General features: G+C 55.0%; 2 protein-coding genes across 8 annotated transcripts; one reads left to right on the top strand and one right to left on the bottom strand.

Moving 5' to 3' along the window:
• Nucleotides 1-970: 970 nt before the first annotated feature.
• LOC102733654 (cyclin-dependent kinase 11B) lies at nucleotides 971-16943 on the top strand. Of its 6 annotated transcripts, none has more exons than XM_081817292.1 (20): nucleotides 971-1096; nucleotides 1574-1697; nucleotides 2491-2606; nucleotides 3782-3879; nucleotides 4999-5137; nucleotides 10707-10843; nucleotides 11330-11452; nucleotides 11782-11877; nucleotides 11956-12114; nucleotides 12361-12426; nucleotides 13014-13189; nucleotides 13585-13675; nucleotides 14774-14895; nucleotides 15119-15224; nucleotides 15461-15582; nucleotides 15667-15774; nucleotides 15852-15968; nucleotides 16085-16233; nucleotides 16307-16425; nucleotides 16591-16943. In XM_081817292.1, the coding sequence occupies exons 2-20, from the start codon at nucleotides 1587-1589 to the stop codon at nucleotides 16902-16904; spliced, it is 2469 nt and encodes an 822-aa protein (XP_081673418.1). In that variant the 5' UTR covers nucleotides 971-1096; nucleotides 1574-1586; the 3' UTR covers nucleotides 16905-16943. The 6 variants fall into 6 exon arrangements, with proteins under 6 accessions (XP_081673418.1, XP_081673417.1, XP_081673421.1 ...); XM_081817291.1 differs by having other exon boundaries at nucleotides 3782-3909; XM_081817295.1 differs by having other exon boundaries at nucleotides 16307-16496; nucleotides 16591-16828.
• A 996-nt stretch (nucleotides 16944-17939) lies between these two features.
• Nucleotides 17940-20735, bottom strand: MMP23B (matrix metallopeptidase 23B). Of its 2 annotated transcripts, none has more exons than XM_031027112.2 (8): nucleotides 20142-20735; nucleotides 19655-19794; nucleotides 19433-19572; nucleotides 19201-19299; nucleotides 18656-18820; nucleotides 18473-18583; nucleotides 18242-18368; nucleotides 17940-18159 (listed from the first exon to the last, which is right to left on the bottom strand). In XM_031027112.2, exons 1-8 carry the CDS (start codon nucleotides 20298-20300, stop codon nucleotides 17985-17987), a joined length of 1116 nt encoding a protein of 371 aa, XP_030882972.1. In that variant the 5' UTR covers nucleotides 20301-20735; the 3' UTR covers nucleotides 17940-17984. The 2 variants fall into 2 exon arrangements, with proteins under 2 accessions (XP_030882972.1, XP_006732465.1); XM_006732402.3 differs by having other exon boundaries at nucleotides 19201-19368; nucleotides 20142-20726.
• Between the last annotated feature and the right edge of the window lie 170 nt (nucleotides 20736-20905).

Here is a 20905-nt window from a genome sequence, read left to right as displayed (position 1 = left end):
GCTCCATCTCACAGTAAGATCGAGTCACATGCTCCACCGACTGGGCCAGCCAGGCGCTCCCAATTTTTTTCCCCCCGGTTTTCATTTGAGTAAAACTGACATTCACTGGCTATTTCTAGTCTGTTTGCAGATGTGTGAGTTGATTCTGAACCTGCCCAGGGGGTGTCCTGGGCTCTAGGCTGGGGAGGGCCACAGTCACGGTGACTTTCCCACACTGGAAAACTTGAAATTACGTCAATAATTGTCTACATCTGAACCAAGTTTTATTTGCTTTATACCTAACAAAACTGGAGAACTGAAAGTGCGTTGTAACAATGTGTGTGTGCTGCCTTCTTTCACCGGTTTGTGTTCAAGTGACTGGATCAGTACTTTCTCGAAATGGCGGTTAAATCTGCCGCGGTGACGCATCGATGCCTCTTGGCCATTTCTGTCTAAATCGACCACCTGGGACTCTGTTCTGCAAAAGTACAGTAAACGTGAACCGTGTCCGTCCGCGCGCTCGTCACTGAGGGGCCGTCCTGTGTCTGCTCCTGAGCTGATTCCACGGCCGCTTCCCGTGGCCTCCGCAGTTTTCAGCATGAAGGGAGGAGAAAGTGAAGGTGTTCCTGTCCCCAAGAATTCAGGAAAATCGGTCTCCGTTCCACTCGCCCTCTTTATGCCCGGATTCGTCACGGTCTGCATTTTCCATGTCAGATGTCATTAATGTGGATCTTCCGTTCTCTCCCCTGTCTCTGCGGCCCTCTGAAACCACGAAGGCCGGCGGGGTGCCGCGCGGGGCAGGGACGGGACCCGGGGAGCGAGGGTAGGCGCGCGGCCCCACCAGGCGCCCCGGGGCGGGGGCGGGGGCGGCGGCGGCGGCGGCGGCTCCCCCCGGTCAGTAGGGTGGAGCCACCGAGGGATCCCAGGACGGAAGTGACGTGAGGCCCGCGCGCCGGATCCCCTCCCTCTGGAGGCTGCGGCGGGCCCCGCCCCCGTGTGTCATCAGTCCGCGCCGACGCAGGAAGTGGCGACGCTGCTGGCGCGCGCCGGGCGCTGTTTCTCCTCAGGCTCCGGGACCGGTGGCGGCGGCGGCGGCAGCAGCGGCAGCAGTGCAGGGGTGAGTGGCGGAGGGCCGGGACGCGCGGCGGGCGCAGCCAGCCCCCTGACCTCTCGCGTCCGGGCGTCGCTTCCCGCCTCGTCGCCCCGCGCGGAGCTGGGGGTTGAGGCGGCGCCGGGCCCGAACCGCGGCTCGTGGCGGCTGAGCCCGGGGGCGAGGGTCCCGGCGCCGCGGCCGTGTCGCAGCGCCCCACCCCGGCTCCCGGGCCCTGTGACGGGGGCCGCGACCCTCCTGACGGCGAACCCCGTGCGCGGGGAGGACCCGGGAGCGAGCCGCGAGCTCTGCACGGAGGATCTCGTGTAGCTCCCCGCGGGGCTGTCTTAGCTTTGGCAGAAAGGTCACCGGGGCGACCGTGCGGGAATGACAGGCGTGACAGGCACCGGGCGCGGGCCTCGCCCCTTCCCGGGTTTGTTCGGAAGCCGCGCGGGGCGGAGCCGGAGTGGCGGTGTCCTCACGGAGCTCCCGTTCTCTCGGCAGCGTTCGGACTCCAATGGGTGATGAAAAGGACTCTTGGAAAGTGAAAACTTTAGATGAAATTCTTCAGGAAAAGAAACGACGGAAGGAACAAGAGGAGAAAGCAGAGATAAAACGCTTAAAAAATGTAAGCCATGTTTTTTAAGTAAGTGGTTTTCTTAAAGGAGATTTAATTTCTTTGCCCTCGTTTTTCCATTAGAACAACGCTTCTTCGGTGAAGTTCTTTTGTACTTCCAAATGTCGCAGGTGAGCCCAAACCTATTCTAAGAATTAACAAAGACGTTCAAATACTCAGTTTACGTTGAGGACAAACTGATAACATGCTACAGCTGTGTGTAGACGGCAGGCTCTACGTGGAGAATGAAGTGCTTTGAGCCTAAATTCATTAGCACAGTGGGACTAATTTTTCCCGTATTGATATTTTTCTGTTTGTGACACCATCTCTGTGTAGTATAGTAGGAAGTCGCGTGGAAATTAATGTTTTATCTTTTCCTTTTTCGGTTTGCATAATAACATGTTCAGAGAAACTCTTGGTAATTTTGAAAGGGATGTTGGCAAAAGTACCTCTTCTGATAATGTTAGTCACTGACCCTTCCTAACGATTGGTGAAATATCACGAGGTATCTGGCATGAAATATATCTTAGGGCTCAATTTCGGCTTCTGTAAACAACTAACATACTTGGCATAGAGTCTAATATTCCTTGTCCTGTATGCTGGTTTCGGATTTTTCATCTCAGGTTCTGAGTTTACAGTGAGTTTTAATTTTAGCATCATGTGATTTGAGTGAAAGTTTTTTCATGTTTTGTAACATTGGTCCATTCAAAGCATATGTGAAACTTTGTTTTTAGATGTTGGCAAGGTTTGATTATCATTAAAAAGACACTTATGTGAGGAAAATGACTTTCTCCTTGCTTCTTAGTCTGATGACCGGGATTCCAAGCGGGATTCCCTTGAGGAGGGGGAGCTGAGGGACCACCGCATGGAGATTACGATACGGAACTCACCATACAGAAGAGAGGACTCCATGGAAGACAGGTGGGGGCGAGGTGTACAGCAGGGAAGAGTGTGGAGGCCGGCTGGGTCCCACCGCATGGCAGGGGCCCTGTCTGACTTTTCTCAGTGTTACTTTGAAAACATCTGTAGTCCTGACTTCAGGTTTACCTCACAGTTGAGATAGATTGTGTGTTATCACTTGCCACCGCACCCCTGTTATGAAAATTGAGTGAGTGTATATCTCTTTCCTTGCAATTATCCTTCAATTAAGTCCACAAACTACATTTGTTTATTTGTTTGTTTGTTTGTTTTTAAGGATTTTTATATTTTTGAGAGAGTGCAAAGAGTGGGGGTAGGGGCAGTGGGAGAGGGAGAAGCAGACTCCCCGCTGAGCAGGGAGCCCAAACTAGGCTCCATCCCAGGACCCTGGGATTGTGACCTGAGCCAAAGGCAGACATTTCTCCGACTGAGCCACCCAGGCACCCCTCACGAACTACATTTAAATAATTGTTCTGTATGCTTTTGATGATTAATAAAATCACTGCCTAAAATTGTGCACAGATAAACCACATTAGAGTACTGAAGTATATTGAGCAAGTCCTGTAAGCAGAAATGGTCCTACCCAGGCCTGTGTATTCTAACATTTTTCCCTGCACCACTTGATTCCTTCTCGTACCCATCATCAGCACCAGATTATCCATCATCAGATAATTAAAGCCAACCTAACCAGAAACTAAGGTACAGAGACATAGATCAAGAAGTCTCCCAGGATTTCAGTCATACAGGCAGTTGAAGATACTGTTGAGGGACCTTTTGGGGTCATTAAGTTCATTAAAATCATGGTACCTTTTTTTTAACAGCTTTGTTGGTATATAAATGACAAACTGCATATATATGAAGTGTGCAGTTTGACATATTTGTACATATTTGTGCAGTTATGATCAGGGTAATGAACATGTCTGTTGCCCCCTAAAGTTTCCTCAGAGAGGCATTGTTCCATATAGACGTTGATTTTTCACTTACACTTTTGATCTGAGTCTGTATTTGACAAGCAGTTTTGGCTTAAGTTTCGTAGTTAACAATATTTAAAACGATGGTTCAGATTGCACTCTTTTGTATTCTGAACGCTGCATGTTTCTGGGTTAGAGAAGCTCCACAGTACCCTGAGGCTCCTTTCATTACTCTCTAGCATGGTGTGATGCTGTTGTGTATTTCAGAGGAGAGGAAGATGATTCTTTGGCTATCAAACCACCACAGCAAATGTCTCGGAAAGAAAAGGCTCATCACAGGAAAGATGAAAAGAGGAAAGAGAAACGTAGGCATCGTAGCCATTCAGCAGAAGGGGGTACAGAAGCTTTTTTTTTAATTAATTTTTTTTTTAGGTTTTTTGTTCGTTTTGTTTGGGGGTTTTTTTTTGTTTTTTTTTTGTTTTGGTATCCTGCTTAAGTGTGGTCTGTTCCTATATTATGATCTGCTGTCTTCTCCAGAGCACAATTGAAAGAGAAGAGAAAGTAAAATTTTAGCTGAAAGCATAAATTTATTGTAGATCATTCTGAATAGGTGTTTCATTCTTCTTCTGGTGTTTTTTTCCCCTTGTTACATTGTTGTGGGTTAGTTCGTTTAAATGTCATACTGTCTTAATCAACAAATATAGGGGATTTACATGCGATTTTTATAGCAGTTCAGTGTTGAATTAACTGAAAATAAAAAGATGTTTGATGAAGTCCAAATGGGTTTGATCTCCTACCATTAAGAGGTTCTTAGGGGTGTTGGGAAATATGGCCCTGGCACCTGGTTTAAGTTTCATGTTATCGATGCAGTTGGTGAACATGGTTCTGTCACACAAGATGGAAATCCACCATAAGGAGTTGAACTTTGTCCTGTGTTCTTTACGAATGACGATGATGTTGTTTAATGACGGAACTGGTATACAGCTAACCCTGCATGGGCTGGAACTTCATGGTCCACTTGCACACGGATTTTTCCTGGTAAACACAGGACAGTGCTGCAAACACACTTTCCCTTCCTTTTAGTTCTTCTAACGATAGTCTCTTTTCTGTAGCTTACACAGTTTAAGAGTACAGTAGGGAACACGCGTGACACAAAAGATGTGTTGTCAGTAAAGCTTCTGTTCAGCAGTAGGCTGTTAGTAGTTGACTGTTAAGGACTCATAATTACCCTTGGATTTCCGGCCACAGGGGTGTCGGTGCCCCTGCCCTGTGTTCATTGGTCAGCTATAGTCCAATCATAGTTTATTTAGTACAGAAAATTGAGAAACAAGATGCAGTTACAATTCTATTCAGCGGTCACCACGTTATTTTTCCCTGAGTCGGAGACTCCAAGTCATTAATTGAGTATTCTCTTCTTCACTGGGTATTTGCAAATTAAGTTTTGGGAGTTGGGCCCCTTTGCATGACACACTCTTTCTCCTTAGGGAAGCACGCTAGAGCAAAGGAAAAAGAGCGAGAACACGAGCGCCGGAAACGGCACCGAGAGGAGCAGGACAAGGCTCGCCGAGAGTGGGAGAGGCAGAAGAGGAGGGAGATGGCCCGGGAACACTCCAGAAGGGAGAGGTGAGTGAGCACAGTTTGCTAAGGAGCCTGAACGGAGCACTCCTGGGGCCAGTAGGCCGTCAAAGTGGCAGAAGAGACCATCTTGACACACACTGACCCGGCAGCATAACACAGATGTGATGCAGAAGTGGTTTGTGAGCCCAGAGTCACGGTGCAGTAAACGTGGTGGTGTAAACCAAGAGATTTGTCCTCAAGGGATTGAGCTTTTACTGCATCTTGAAGACTGAAATGGGTGTAAATCTTCCTGAGAAAAGATAATGAAGGGAATGGAACTCTGTGTGTCAGTTTCTCCAGGTGGAGGCTGCTGAGGGAGGTACTCGGGAGCGAGGCCATGCCGGCAGTTGCTCGAGACCCCGTGTAAGAGTGTGATGTGGACCTGAAGGAAGGGGCATTGCTGGCAGGAGCTGGGTCTGAGATAGGAATTCAGACACAGGGAATGAAGTTTTAGGGCCAAACACCTAACAGTGGAGAGGGAAAGGAAGGTAGAAGAGGGAGAAGTGATCTTCCTGGGCCTCTCAGCTGATGATGGGTGAGGGGGAGGAGGGACTGTAAATACCTCTGAGCTTGCTGCGTCAGGATGGGGCATGCCTCGTGAGAGGAAGGGGAGTACTGTGTTTGAATCATAGCTCTTGGAGATAGCCCAGTGCACGTATAGAAATCCTGACACAGAATCTGTACCCAAAAGAAGTCTAGTTTAGGGTGATTACTGGGCAAGTATTTATTGAGTGTGTGCTCTGTACCAGGCTCTGTTCTAGGTGGCCTAAACCAGGAAAACTAAGGAAATACATTGCTTCGGGTTCTCTAATAGACTCTAGACTGCAGAAATAGCCGGTAGTTCTTTCAGACAAAACAAAAGGAAATCCCAAGGGCTTGGTAGCAGCCTGGGAGCTGAGACACCAGACTCTTGGACATGTCTCCAAGTACAAGAGCCTCTGTGGGCTCAGATTCCCAGGAAAAAGCATCTGTTTAGCCCCAGATCTGTGGTGTGAATAGTAGGGCCACCTCTGTATAGTGAGGTCATTTCCAGAGAAAGCTTGGTGGGTGGCCTGCTACAAGGAAGGGAGAAGTAGGAGGGTAGATGTGCCAGCGTTCCAGGAACCAAGGCCGAAGGGCTGACCTGACGAAGCTGTGACAAGAGCCTTTGTTCTCTCGTGGAGGCGGTGTGGGACGAGCTGAGTCTTCAGGTAGAGGTCTGAGATCGTGAGGTTAGCAGAGCTTTGTGTCCAGGTTCACTGCTAGCATGTGAAACACCCGTGTTTGCCAGGCCCTGTGCTGACTCTGCTTAGGATGGGCTGACAGCACAGCTGTGCACACACAGTGTAACTCCAAGGAAGCCAAGCCTGAAAATAAACAACGTATGGGGAAGAAAACAGCAGTGGCCACACTCTAGTCGGGAGACAAGAGTTCACAGATTAGCATGGCGTGTTACCAAACAAACGGCAACTGAGAGAAAAAATGAGAATCCAAAATTGCTACAGTATGTTATCTGAAACGTCCAATTTTCTTTTCTTTTCTTTTTAAGATTTTGTTAGAGGAGCACCTGGGCTGCTTAGTCGGTTAAGCATCTGCCTTCAGCTCAGGTCATGATCCCAGGGTCCTGGGATGGAGCCCCACGTCGGTCTCCCTGCTCAGTGGGGAGTCTGCTTCTCCCTCTCCCTCTGCCTGCCACCTGCCCCCCGCCGCTTGTGTTCTCTCTCTCAGTCAAATAAATAAAATCTTAAAAAAAAAAAAAAAAAAAGGTTTTGTTAGAGTGCCCCTGAAATATGTCCAATTTTCAACAAAAAGTTTTGAGATATAAAAGAAATAGGAAAGTATGACTCTGTATTAAGGAAGAAAAGCATCAGTAGAAATCAAGTGTTCCACATTAGCAAGGAACTTGAAATGGAGTGATAGAAATTATGCTTTCTAAAGAATGGAGAGAATTGACAAAAGATGAACAGAGCCTCAAAGATGAAAAACATTTGGGGCGCCTGGGTGGCTCAGCTGGGATCCTGGGATCAAGCCCCACATCAGGCTCTTTACTCAGCGGGAGGCCTGCTTCTCCCTCTCGCACTCCCCCTGCTTGTGTTCACTCTCTCACTGTCTCTCTCTCTCTGTCAAATAAATGAATAAAATCTTAAAAAAAAAAAAAGATGAAAAACATTTATCTATACATCTAGAAGCTCATATCCCAAGTGGGATAAATAAAGTGACATCACAGTGAAACGTGAAAGCCAAAGAGAAAATCTTGAAAGCAGGAGAAAAAATCTACATAGAAGGGAGGCTTCAGTGTGATTGGAGGCTGACTTCTCAGAGTCAGTGAGGGTGGTGGAATGGCATGGTCCCACTGCGAAAAGAAAGCCTGGCAACCAGGAGTTCTGTATCCAGCAAAACTGTTCTTCCAAAGTGAGGGGGAATAAGGAAGATAAACTGGTGGAATTCATTGTTAGCAAGACCTGCCTTAAATACTCAAGGAGTACCTTCATGTTGAATGGAAATGACAGCAGAAGGTATCAGGGAAGAAAAGGAAGAAGGAAGAAAAGAGCACTGGAAATGGTAAAGGCTCAGGTTAACATAACAGAATCTATAAATGTTTTTTCTCACATCTTCTCAATTTCTATAGGAGACATAGGATTGCATAAAACAGTGACTATTAAAATGCTCTCCCGTGACGCGTAGCATGAGTAGGCTGCACAGAGAAGGGAGGGCCGGAGCTGTGTCAGAGCAGGGCCTCTGCATTCACTGGGACAACAAGGTGCATGCTTCTCGTGCTGGAGCGACCACTAGGAAAATAACTAATAAAGTAATACAAACAGCAATTAACATGGTATTCTAAAAATCCTTATTTAAACCAAAAAGGGAGAAACAGGACCTAAAAAGACAGGAGACAAAATTAAAACAATAACAGAAGGTAAATTCAGCCACATCCATAATTACAGGAAACATGGAGTGGTTTCTATACCCCAGAGAAGAGGTTATTTGATAGCAAAGCATGATGCAGTAAGTTGTCTGTAAGGAGAACCTCCGAGTCCAGGACAAAAATAGGTCAAAAGTAGACGTGTGGACAGAGATGTCCCATGCCCACAGCAGCTGCAGAGCACACCTGGCTCAGGCGAGACATCAGGGTTACCCGACAGAAGTCAGACCAGCGCTAACACAGGCTTCCCACGACAGAAGGGTCCGTGCAGCAGAAAGAAGTGATGGTGATGAGCGTGTGTGTGCCTGATAGCTGGAAGGAGAAATAGGCAGTTCATCCATCCTAGCTGGAAATTCAATGCCACAGTGTCATCGTTGACAGAACAGCTAGAGAAAAGGATATAAAACATCTGGAAAATAACCTGTACCAGATCAGTCTCACTGACCTTGCGTTTAGCACCCCACCCACAGCTGCAGAGTCCACGCTTGAGAGGGAACGTTGTCCAACATAGATCATATGTGGGCCACGCAAGTTCCGAATCTAAGAGAACTGAGGTTGTACAAAGTACACCCTCTTACCACGAAAGGATTGAAGTAGAAATCAACACAAAAAAACCTGAGGACATCCTCAAATGGAAATCCAGCAGTCCTTTCCTACATAACCTATGGCCCAAAGAAGAAATTAAAAGGAAAAACGGGTGCCTGGGTGGCTCAGTCGGTTAAGCATCCGACTTGATCCCAACTCAGGTCTTGATCTCAGGGTGGTGAGTTCAAGCCCTGCGTTGGGCACCTCGCTGAGAGCATGGAGTCTACTGGGGGGGGAAAAAAAAACATTTTGAACTGAATGAAAACAAAAGGAGCGTGCCAAAACTTAGTGATGCAGAAAAGGCTGTGCATGGAGTGAGATGTTTTGGCTTTTAAGCACTGATAACAGAGAAGGAAGTTTTCAGGTTAGCATCTGAGCTTCTGCAGAAAGCAGAACAGAGAAGCAGACTCAACCCAAAGCAAGCAAAAGGAATATCCACAGAATCCCAAGCAGATAGAAACAGGTTCGTGGGGCAGGCTAGGAGCTGGCCACAGATGGGCGTGAGGGGGCCTATCAGGCGATGGGAGTGTTTTAAAACTGGCTCGTGGTGATGGTTGCACAATTCCATAAATTTATGAAAAATGGAATTCTGTGGTTGGATTTCGTATGTTATGTTACAGCTTTTATCTCACGACAGTTTGGACTCAGGCACTTAGAGAATAGTTTCTAGAATCCCAGCCTTCCGCAGTGGTGACATCTGATAGACCCCAAAGTTGGTACAGGACTGGTGACTGGACCACGGGCTTGTTCTGTTTTCACCATTGTTTGTGCTCATTTCTGTTTGTGTATACTGGTACGTGCTTTTTTTTTTTTTGTAATAGCTTTTTATATTTGGACATAACTGTAGGGACATGAAAATTTACTGTAACTGGCCAGTTTTCACTGTTTGCCGTGTTGTGGTGCAGTAAGCCACACACACCGCAGTACTCGGATGACTCTTGCCGCCTTCATGAAGCAGCTTTCCCCACTGCCCTTCACATATCACACTCATGCCCGCTGACCTCCACGCCAGGCTGGGCTGGGGAATCGTCTGGGGGGTCCACCTGCCATAGAATCCAGTAAGGAGGGTCGGACAGGGCCCCTGGCCTGAGTCTAGATCCTCCTCCGGACTTCCCCCAGCTGGACTCTTCCACCCTGTCTGTAGCCCCTGAAAACTTAGACAGTGATAAAGGTGGATTTAAATTGTGCTGTCATCCATACCTAGTAGGTCTGCTAAACAGGCATCTGGAAGCAGTAGGCTCATTCGTCATTGGCACTTATCTCATTGTGCCAGTGTTTTGCTTTATTATTATTATTTTTTAAGATTTTATTTATTTGTGGGGCGACTGGGTGGCTCAGTCGGTTAAGCGGCTGCCTTCAGCTCGGGTCATACTCTCGGGGTCTGGGATTGAGCCCTGCATAGGGCTCCCTGCTCACTGGGAAGCCTGCTACTCCCTCTGCCTGCCACTCCCCCTGCTTATGCGCTCTTTCTCTCTCTGACACATAAAATCTTTTTTTTTTTTTTTTTTAAAGATTTTATTTATTTGAGGGGTGCCTGAGTGGCTCAGTCAGTGAAGCCTCTGCCTTCAGCTCAGGTCATGATCCCAGGGGTCCCACATCGGGCTCCCTGCTCAGCGTGGAGTCTGCTTCTCCCTCTCCCTCTGCCTGCCGCTCCCCCTGCTTGTGCGTGAGCGCACACACTCTCTCTCAATCTCTGTCCGTCAAGTAAATAAAAATGTTTTTTTTAAAAAAAAAAGATTTTATTAGAACGCACAAACGGGTTGGGGGGGGGGGCGGGCAGAGAGAGGGAGACAAGCAGTCTCTGTGCTGAACACGGAGCCTGACGTGGGGCTCAGTCTCACGACCCTGAAGTCATGACCTGAGCCGAAAGCAAGAGTCAGATGCTTGACTGACTGAGCCACCCAGGCGCCCCTTGCTTTATTCTGTTGTGGCTGTCCGGATGTGTGCACATCTATCTTCTGCTTTTAAACAGTCCTTTATGGTTTGAATAACCTAAATGGACAACTTTTAAATTTGAACAAAAAAGCACTTGGGGTAAAAAAGGAAAACTTTGTGTTTGTGGAGAGAGTTGGCTTGTGCTTGTTGCAGGGACCGCCTCGAGCAGCTGGAGAGGAAGCGGGAGAGAGAACGAAAGATGCGCGAGCAGCAGAAGGAGCAGCGGGAACAGAAGGAGCGGGAGCGGCGGGCCGAGGAGCGGCGCAAGGAGCGCGAGGCCCGGAGGGAAGGTGCGGGTGGGCGCACCCTGCGGTGGGGTGCTGCTCCCGTGGGTGAGCTCAGGGCTGCACAAGTGACACTGAGGGATGAGGCGCTCGGGATGGTGGCCGAGCGAAGTGGGGACAGGCCGTGGGGCTCAGGAGTTGAGCCTGACCGCGTAATTCCCTGCTGAGGAGGGCCGGGGTCACTTCAGGTGTGAGGTGAGGGTGTGCAGCTGGGGCCTTCCCGGGCCTGGTGCTGGAGCTGAGTCTGCTGCCCACACGGGTCAGGCACAGGCCTGAGGAGGTGGGTCGTGGCCCCTTCCTTTTTGATCAGTGGAGAAGAGTCTGGAAGGTCCACGTGGGTCCTCAGGGACAGCTCGCAGCCTCCAGGCCTCTGTCGCCAGGGCATGTGTTGTGTGTCACCACCGGCAAGGGTGCGGGTGAGACCTGACCGAGCTGGGCCCCTGCTGGAGAGGACGCTGCCAGCTCCATGTCCTGCTGTGTTTTGTGCCCCAGTTTCTACGCATCACCGAACGATGAGAGAAGACTATGGCGACAAAGTGAAAGCAAGCCACTGGAGTCGCAGCCCGCTACGGCCACCCCGAGAGAGGTTTGAGCTGACAGACGGCCGGAAGCCAGGTGAGGGTGCACAGTGCCTCTCTGGGGGCCCGCATGGCGTGGCTCTCCGCTGACAGACATTTTAGCACAAAAACTTGCTTCTTTTGCGTACAATGAGAGGATAGGCTACAGTTGTCCCATATCGCGTGACGGGACCGTCATTTGTGTGAAGTATGTTTGTATTTGTCGGTGGAGACGTTTGTTACGGTCTTCGAGAGCCATCTTCCAGCTCAGTGTGGGGGAGCTGTGTGTCACACAAACCACAGTTAGTCTCTGCATGAAAGATGCCATCGGGTCTTGTTTATTGTAAAACACTTCCCACATTCACCTCTGGTGGTTTGTTTCATAAGTAAAAGAAGAGAAAATGGAAGAGAGAGACCTGCTGTCCGACCTACAAGACGTCAGCGACAGCGAAAGGAAAACCAGCTCCGCCGAGTCCTCGTCAGGTAACCGCTGGTTTCGCCGCTGCGCAGGGAGGGCCCACCGGTCCCCACCGTGCACTTCCGGCTGTTTTCTTCCCGAAGCGGAGTCAGGGTCGGGTTCAGAGGAGGAAGAAGAGGAGGAGGAGGAAGAAGAGGAGGAGGAGGAGGAGGAGGGGAGCAGCAGTGAAGAATCGGAGGAGGAAGAGGAGGAGGAAGAGGAGACCGGGAGCAACTCTGAGGATGCATCTGGACAGTCAGCTGGTGAGGGCACAGGGCTCTGATGGTTTTGTTTGGTGTTTAGAAACTGCAGAGAGAGCATTTGAACTCTCAGTTTTAAAAATATTTCCAAACAGAAAATGCCTTGGTATCTGGGACTCACATGAGACCCCAAAATTGATGATTTACAGTGGTTCTTGCTTTCGGGTGGCTAAAGCAGACCCTTGTTTGTGCTCGTGGAGGGTCTGAACGGCCCTGCAGGTCTGAGCAGACGCCCACTCTGTCTTGCAGAGGAAGTGAGCGAGGACGAGATGAGTGAGGACGGAGAGCGGGAGAGCGAGAATCATGTCCTGGTCGGTGAGCGGCAACCCCGCTGGGCGGTCCTTCCCTCGGGCCTTCCCTCGGCTGCCCCTCAGCGACGTGACCCTTTCTAAAGCCAGCAGATCACCATCTTGTGTGCGCAGCCCTCCCCCGAGGCACAGGCAACCGACTCCGAGAGACCCGCTTGTGACCGTGGAGGGCCAGCACCCCTGACTAGGGGCAGTGCTAAGTGAATGTCATCCTCAGCATCCCAATGGCTTAGACACGGCAGGGAGGCACCCTCCGCCCTGGCCTCTGAGCTCCGCTCCATCCGCAGGGCGGGCACCCCCAGTAGGCAGCAGCCAGGCCATGCCCTCAGGGCCTGACGGACGAGTCCTGGCTGTGCCGCCTTTGAGCCCCGGCTCCAGTCAGCGGCTCCCAGTGCTCACGGCTGAGGTGGCGAACCCCAAGACCCCAGTGCCCTCTGTCCAGAGTGGTGGGGTACGCAGCTGTGTGCAGCATCTGGGGTCTCTCCCGTGCGGCTCTGGTGTGCACTCGGTGTCCCCCCCACCCCCACCCCAGAGCAGCAGAGGGGCGATGACACTGCTTATTCGTGGTTCCACAGTTGGGCTTAACATTTGAAGTTCCAGAGTCCCGATTTGACCGAGACTCCGGAGACAGTGAGGAAGGGGAGGAAGAAGCCGGCGAGGGCACTCCGCAGAGCAGCGCCCTGACTGAAGGCGACTTCGTGCCGGACTCTCCTGCCTTGTCACCCATTGAACTCAAACAAGAGCTGCCCAAGTACCTCCCTGCCCTGCAGGTCAGGCGTCCCCCACCCCAGGGCTGGCTCGACTTCGCCGACGGTGGACAGGGTTGGGGGCTCAGAGTATGAGCGGGGCCCCTGGTGTGGGCATCTGCCGCCGGGGTCACCTGTGCCTCGGCTTTGGTGGTGTGCTGCCGCGGGTGTTCCTGTCCCCGTTGTTATCTTAGCGCAGGGCGGCCAGGCCTGGCTCAGGAGGACATGCCCAGGACCAGGTTTTGTCCATGTTGGTTTTATTTCTTAAGCCAAGAGCATGTGCTCACTGAAGAAGCCGGGGAGGAGGGCTGCTGCTGGTCCTGCCACCAGACACGTTCTGGGCGGGGACTGCTGCACCAGCTCAAGCAGGTGTGAGCGCAGCCACGGCTGCTGCGTCCTCATGGCGTGCTTCCTTTCAGGGTTGTCGGAGCGTGGAGGAATTCCAGTGCCTCAATAGGATCGAAGAAGGCACTTACGGGGTGGTGTACAGGGCAAAGGACAAGAAAACAGGTGGGTGCAGTATCGAGTGGTCCCCCAAGGTGGGAAGGGCAGATGTAGGACAGGAACCAGGCGGCACAGAAAACCTGTCCTCGGGCAGGAAGGAATTTCTCCTGAGGAGCATTGTCCTTGGGTGCACCCACCGCCCTTCCTCAGGCCCAGCCGGGCGTTTGCTGTGCACAGCCTTGCTGGGCCCACATGCGGGCTCTGGGAGGGAGGCAGGGCGTCTTGCTCCAGCCACAGCCAGCTTGCAGGGACTGAGATCCAAGCCTGGGCCATCCTGACCCTTGGCACTCTCAGTATCAAGGTCATTGAACACACAGTTCCTACTCTGAGAGTCTTCCCTCCCCAGATGCCCGGTCATGGCCTCGCCTTACCTGGCAAGCACGGGCCCCTGAGCAGTTGACTCCTTGATGTCTGTGGAGTCCAGAGGTCAGCCCGACTGTAGGCTCTGCTGCTTGCTTGTGACGGCAGGTGCCTCGGCTCCAGAAGGAACTGTGGAGTCTGCTTTGAGTGCTAGCACCTGAGCAGGTGTGTGAGTCATGGACCGGAAGCTTCCCTTCCGCCCACATCTGGGTCTTGGAAACTCGGGGAGGGACCACCTGAGATCCTGAGACCCTGATGAATGTTTCCATGTTGGGATGTTGAGGTTTGCCGTGTCTCCTGGCAAATCACAGTCGGGCTAGAGAGAGAAATAGGACAATCCTCCTTATCTGTTTTGGACAAAAGCTGGTCTGGAAATAGGCCTCATGTTTCTGTCAGGCAACAGGTTTGGGTTTTTTTCTTGGTGCTGACGTGATACGGGACTTTCCAGTTAAACAAGACTTCTCGGGCGCCTGGGTGGCTCAGTCGTTAAGCGTCTGCCTTCGGCTCAGGTCATGATCCCAGGGTCCCGGGATCAAGTCCCACGTCGGGCTCCCTGCTTAGCGGGGAGTCTGCTTCTCCCTCTGACCCTCTTCGCTCTCGTGCTCTCTCTCTCTCAAATAAATAAATAAAACCTTTAAAAAAAAAAACGAGACTTCTTGGTGCACAACAAGGGGTGCTTCCCAAGTCCCAGCCAAGTGTGTGTTAGTGGAAGGTTTTCTCAGCCTGTCTTTGAATTGTTTTCAGATGAAATTGTGGCTTTGAAGCGGCTGAAGATGGAGAAGGAGAAAGAGGGCTTTCCAATCACATCTCTGAGGGAGATCAATACCATCCTCAAGGCGCAGCACCCCAACATCGTCACAGTCAGGGTAAGGCAGCCCCGGCCTGTGCCCCGAGGGCAGCCTGTGAGTCACACTTACCTGTGTTGTGCAGAAATGGAGTGCTAGCCCTCTCACCCCAAATGTCAGCCCCTGGATGGTCATCACACTTTGTAGGTCCCCGCTGTCTCTGCGTGTCTATGCTCCTGGAGTCAATGGTTGCAGAGGTGGGGCCTGGAGGTAAGCAGGGCACCCACAGACTTTTGTTTTTTAGGAAATAGTCGTGGGCAGCAACATGGACAAGATCTACATCGTGATGAACTATGTGGAGCATGACCTCAAGAGCCTGATGGAGACCATGAAGCAGCCTTTCTTGCCAGGTGGGGCCTGCGGGCTCGGTGGGGGCCAGCTACAGGGAGGGCCTCCTGCAGCCCCAAGTTACTCCTACAGATGTGGCCCTCTGGCGTCCCCCACGAGGAACAGCCCACCCTTAGGCTGCCCAGGCTGCTGGCAGTGTCCCTGAGCTGGGAGCGTTCCCGGGATGAATGCACCCCAAGAAGCCTGGTCGCTGCTGAGGCGAGCAGATGACCTAGGACAGTAACCCACTGCCCTCTAGGGGAGGTGAAGACCCTGATGATCCAGCTGCTGCGTGGTGTGAAACATCTGCATGACAACTGGATCCTGCACCGGGACCTCAAGACCTCCAACCTGCTGCTGAGCCACGCTGGGATCCTCAAGGTGAGCCCCCACGGCTCACCCCTCGGGGCGCCCGACACCCGGGCCTCAGAGGTCTGCCCCACAGCCTGCCCTCCATCCTTGCAGGTCGGCGACTTTGGGCTGGCAAGGGAATACGGGTCCCCTCTGAAGGCCTACACTCCAGTCGTGGTGACCCTGTGGTACCGTGCCCCAGAGCTGCTGCTTGGCGCCAAGGTGAGTGCTGGGGGCTGGGGGGCCTCACCCGTGCTTGCTGCCCCACCAGCCCCCTGAGTGCACCCCTGGCCTCCCAGGAGTACTCCACGGCTGTGGACATGTGGTCGGTGGGCTGCATCTTTGGGGAGCTGCTGACTCAGAAGCCGCTCTTTCCTGGGAAGTCGGAGATCGATCAGATCAACAAAGTGTTTAAGGTGCGTCTGTGGCTTCCGCTTGCGGGGCGCCCTGGCAGGTATGTGCAGGCACCCCGGACCAGACCCGCCCCTGCAGGCTGTGGCCGTTCCGAGACTTGCCTGTCTCTCTCTCTCAGGACCTGGGCACCCCCAGTGAGAAGATCTGGCCTGGCTACAATGATCTCCCCGCAGTCAAGAAGATGACCTTCACTGAATATCCCTATAACAATCTCCGTAAACGCTTTGGGGCGCTGCTCTCAGACCAGGGCTTTGACCTCATGAACAAGTGTGTCAACCTGCGGGCGCCCCACCCCCACCCGCACCCCTGTGCTGGGTACCAAGCGCTCTTGTTCCCCCAGGTTCCTGACGTACTTCCCTGGGCGGAGAGTCAGTGCCGAGGACGGCCTCAAGCATGAGTATTTCCGAGAGACCCCCCTCCCCATCGACCCCTCCATGTTCCCCACGTGGCCCGCCAAGAGTGAGCAGCAAAGGGTGAAGCGTGGCACGAGCCCACGGCCCCCCGAGGGAGGCCTGGGCTATAGCCAGCTGGTGAGGGGCAGGGCCGGCGGCAGGGGGAAGGGGTGGGGGCTCCCTGGGGCCGGGCTGGCGCAGCCGGGGCCCCACAGCACCGCTTGCTCCCCAGGGCGACGACGATTTGAAGGAGACGGGTTTCCACCTCACGACCACAAACCAGGGAGCCTCGGCCGCGGGGCCTGGCTTCAGCCTCAAGTTTTGAGGGTCGGCACAGAGCCGCACCAGCCCTGCGGGGGCTGCCCAGCACAACTCAGCCGGGCCCCGGGCCGGTGCTGGAGGCAACGTGTGGGGCCAGACCCGGGCCCTGCTCTGAGCGGACGCAGCTGCTGCAGGCCGGCGTGGCCACGGGTCTCCACCTCAAGTCTCAGACTGCCCGTCTGTTTGCTTTTCCACGTTTTATTTTTGTTTTATCTTGGCTTGTAAATTTGTAGAATTAAATCACATTTTCCTTGTGGAAGGAAAGGCTGTATTTTTTCAGACGTGTCAGACTTGCCCTGCAAGGAGTGGGCGGGCATCCGTCGGTGGCCAGTGTCACAGCATACCCCCGGACACGCAGACTCACGTGGTCACCACCGGGGGCTGTGCTACTAGGCTACTGGCCTTGATGTGGAATGGAGCGGGGCGGGGGGGGGATTTTTCTGCTTTTAATCTTCAGGCTCCTGCTTCACACCTTCCTGCCCCTCACTCTGGGCATCCGTGGCCCCCCAGAGCCGGGCATGCGAGCTCTTGGCCACAGTGGGTTTTGTACAAGGTTGTTAACACGTTTTAAGATGCAGTAAAATACTCTTGGAGGAAAGCTCTGGTACGTCCTTTGCACAGCTGTCCCCTGGCAGACTTAGCGTGCGCTGCCTGGGGGGTCCTCAGGCCCTCATTCTCTGGGGGGAGGACGGGGGGAGAAGGGTGGCCTCTGACCCCATGTTGGCCGGGTTCTTCCTGGCCCGCCAGGTCTCCAACTCCCGGTCTAGCTGGACAGGGCGTCACTCTGGCAAAGGGGGGTGCCTGCCACTGTCTGGGGCGTCCACCTGCCCCATGTCCCTTCTGTTGGCACCACCGGCCTCCTCCCCCAACTCCTGTCTAGGCCCTCGCTCCTGGCCTCACTTGCCCCAACCCCCATCCCGCTCCCTCTGGAGGCCTTGCAGGCACAGTGGCCTGCCCTTCTCAGCCTTCCTGCCTCCCCCAACCCTGAGCAAACCCAAGACACACCCAGGGACCCCGGACTCCCTGGGCTCAGCCTGCTCTCCCGGAGATGCTATTTACATTTGGGCCTTAATTTACCCCAGTTCTCCAGGACCAGCCAAGAAAAACCCTCTTTGGCCTTGGCCTCTGAGGACCGCATCCTCACTCCCAAGGAACTGTGGGGAAGTGGGCTCCCCGCATCAAGCTGAGCACAGGCTGAGCGGCCCCACCCCAGGGGCCCGAGGCTGGCCGCCCGCCCTCCCAAGAAAGGGCGCGCAGACGTCATTGAGAAAGTGCTTTATCAGCGGCCTCAGCCCTGCAGGGCGCTCAGCCCCGCACTCGGACTCGCCAGGAGTAGGTGCTGAGCACACGTTGCCGCCGGCGTACCACACACGTATACGTGCCCTCGTTGATGGCGTTGGCGATGATGCTCAGGTGTGCCTCGCCCAGCGCCAGGTAGCCCGGGTAGGAGAACTCCAGGGGTTCCTGGTCCTTGTACCAGCTGCGGGGAGGGTGGCAGGGCTGGGCAGGGTCCCGAGCCCCCGCTGCCCACCCTCAGGGAGTCATGGGGCAGGGCCACTCACTACACTTTGCCTTTCTTGTGGAGGATCTTCTGGCCACAGCGGAAGGTCACATTCCGGCCCTCAGGCACCAGCCTGGTCTTGGTCCTGGGCGGTGGTGCAGTGGCGGCCACCGTGGGGAAGGGAAACTCTGCTCGGCAGCGGAAGGGGGCGGGCTCAGAGAGGGCCACACCAGTGTCCCCCCCCCCGCAGCCAGAGCCATGCCCCACGCCCCGAGTGGGGACCCAGCCTCACCGTAGCAGAAGTCGCAGCTGCTGGGGCAGAGCCTCTTCATAAGCCTCCGGCGGGTATCACAGAAGCCCCTCCGAGCCCAGGACGTGCACACGAACAGCCGGTCCAGGCAGCCTGCCGGAGGGCATCGCGGCCTTAGGGCCGGCCCACCAGCCGGCCCCTAGCCCGCCCCCCCACGGCACTCACCGTAGAGTCGGTGCAGCCCCCACAGCTCGTCCTGTGACAGCGTCTTCCAGCCCCGCAGAGTGGCATTCAGGTGCATGAGCGCCCGGCCATGCTGCGAGTGCATCAGGCCCAGCGCATGGCCAATCTCGTGGGCCGCCACGTGCACCAGGTCGGTGAGCCAAACGCCTGCAGGTCCGGCGGGTCAGCCCCTCGAACCCTGGCCCAGCCCGCCCCACTCTGCCAGCAAGCCGTGCTTGCCGTGGCCACATCGGCTGCACTGTGGCCACGGAGCCTCCCTCAGCACAGCCACGGGAAGATAAGAATGTTCCAGAGGCAGTGAGCTCGGTGCCCAGGAATGTAGCTCCAGCTCCGTCTCCAGCAGCAGGGGGCGGGGGCGGGGGCGGGGGCGGGGGTGGGTTCCTCAGGGCTCCTGGAACCCAGGCCTACGGCCGCCTCCCAGCACCCCCTTCCTGCCTCCTTGACCCCAAATCACAGCCACCACCCCCAAAGCCCTCCTGCTCTGCCCACCATGGTGCAGAGGGCCCCACAGGAGGCCAGGCCATCACCTTTCTTCCAGCTGTAGCGCGTGGGGCCCAGGACCCAGTATTCGCTGTCATCAAAGTGGATGCCGCCGTGCGGAGGGAAGAAGGCGTGAGCCAGCTCGCCTGTTGGGCCATCAAAGCAGTGGTGCAGCGCGGACACCAGGCAATCCGTGTGGTTGACCGGGTAGAAGCCTGGGGGAGCACAGGGCTGAGAGGGGGCCGCAGGGCCAGGCGGGGGCGGGGGCACGGCGCCCACCTATGCGGAGGTCGCTGGGCTGCTCAGGGGCCACCTCTCGGAAGCTGAAGGGGGACACGTCACTCCACATGCGGAAGGCGGTGGCCAGGCCCCGCCGGGTCTCACTGGGGCTCAGCAGGTTCCGTGGGAAGGAGAGGATCCTGGGATGGGGGTTAAGGTCAGGGGTGGCGGCCAGGCTCGGGCATGCTGCCCCGCCCCCACCCTCCTGGGCCACGGTCTCACCTGTAGGTGAGGTTGAAGTGGTCCCAGCGCAGCCTGGCTGGGGTCAGCGTGTAGCGGCGTCTGCGGGGCGCCTGGAGGAGCAGAGGACCAGGTCCTGGGGTGGCAAAGACCCCGGTGGGGTAGGGTGCGGCGATGTCTCCCTTCAAGGAAAGCGAGTGCTCGTGGGGACGCAGTAGGGATCATCCCCACGTCTGAAAACACTCGGAAAAAGAACTAAAGAAAACAGGCGGGTGCGTGGTTCAGGGAGCGTTGAAATTCCCTCCCTTGGTCTTTCTGCGTTTTCAGGTTTTCTACCCCAGTTTGCTGCTTTTACAGCCAGGAAGAAAAAGGTTACTAACCACAGGCCAGGTCAGAGTGGGCGGAGCTGGAGGCCTGATGCTGGCTTCCTCCTCCCCCTGCCCCCCTCCCCCCTCCCCCCCCCCCCCGACACGCAGGCTCTTGGACCCCCGGGGCGCCCACCCCTCTGCCCGTCCTCACCCGCTCTCACCTGCGCCGCACTGGCCCCCAGCTGGGCCGCCGGGGCCCCGAGCCGGGCCAGCAGCAGGAGCACCGGCAGCAGGCACAGGGCGCCCAGCACGGCTTCCAGCCGGCGAGCCTGGGCTCGGGCCCCCGACGCCACCGAGGACATGCAGGCCCCGAGGCCCATGGCGCCTGCGGACTCGCTGTCGGGGCCTAGCGCCCAGTGGGGCTGCGCGGGGAGGCGCTGTGAGCGGCTCGGGTTACAGGGGTGGGTGCAGGGGGAGGCGCGTGCCCCGAAGGGAACCAGCTGGCCGGCCGTCCCCGCTGTCGGGACAGCCCGGCCGCCAGCCTGGGGTGCGGACCCGGGGCCTGCGGGTCGGTGGCAGCAGCGTGGGCAGGGCCTGCGGGGCGGGGTCACTTGGGGAGGGGGGGCGAGGAGGGCCCGGCAGCGAGAGAAGGGATAGATGCCGGAGGCTCAGGCTGAGGGAAGGGTAGTCAGTTGGGGTCTGAGACCAGCTTTTCTCCTGGATGGAATTTCTCCAACCCCTGGAGGCTGAATGAGACCTGGGAGCGGAGCCTCCATTCTAGCCCACTCAGGACCTGTCCCCTGCCCGCGCGGAGGCCTGACCGGGTGCCCCAGAGAGGGGTGGGGATGAGGAGAGTGAGTACTGGGTGCTGGGGGGGGCGGGGTGAGAGGCAGGGGAGGGGGCAGGCGGCATGGGGACAGCACCAGGCTCTGGGAGCTGGAGGGAAGAGACCCCATGAGGGCTAGAAGGGAAGCGAATGAGGTGC

The sequence above is a fragment of the Leptonychotes weddellii genome, chromosome 4 (assembly GCF_054177405.1).
Source record: "Leptonychotes weddellii isolate Sample4059 chromosome 4, ASM5417740v2, whole genome shotgun sequence".
Lineage (NCBI taxonomy): Eukaryota > Metazoa > Chordata > Mammalia > Carnivora > Phocidae > Leptonychotes > Leptonychotes weddellii.
This window is presented reverse-complemented; position numbering and strand designations above follow the sequence as displayed.

Bases quoted from the DNA above. Each gene is read 5' to 3' on its own strand.
- MMP23B (XM_006732402.3), bottom strand. From the start codon at position 20,300: ATGGGCCTCGGGGCCTGCATGTCCTCGGTGGCGTCGGGGGCCCGAGCC. The intron at 19,573-19,654 runs GTGAGACCGTGG...CCCCCATCCCAG, and splicing joins CACTTCAACCTCACCTACAG to GATCCTCTCCTTCCCACGGA. The intron at 18,160-18,241 runs GTGAGTGGCCCT...CCCTCCCCGCAG, and splicing joins CACAAGAAAGGCAAAGTGTA to CTGGTACAAGGACCAGGAAC.
- LOC102733654 (XM_081817291.1), top strand. From the start codon at position 1,587: ATGGGTGATGAAAAGGACTCTTGGAAAGTGAAAACTTTAGATGAAATT. The intron at 13,676-14,773 runs GTGGGTGCAGTA...AATTGTTTTCAG, and splicing joins GGCAAAGGACAAGAAAACAG to ATGAAATTGTGGCTTTGAAG. The intron at 15,583-15,666 runs GTGAGCCCCCAC...CCATCCTTGCAG, and splicing joins GCCACGCTGGGATCCTCAAG to GTCGGCGACTTTGGGCTGGC.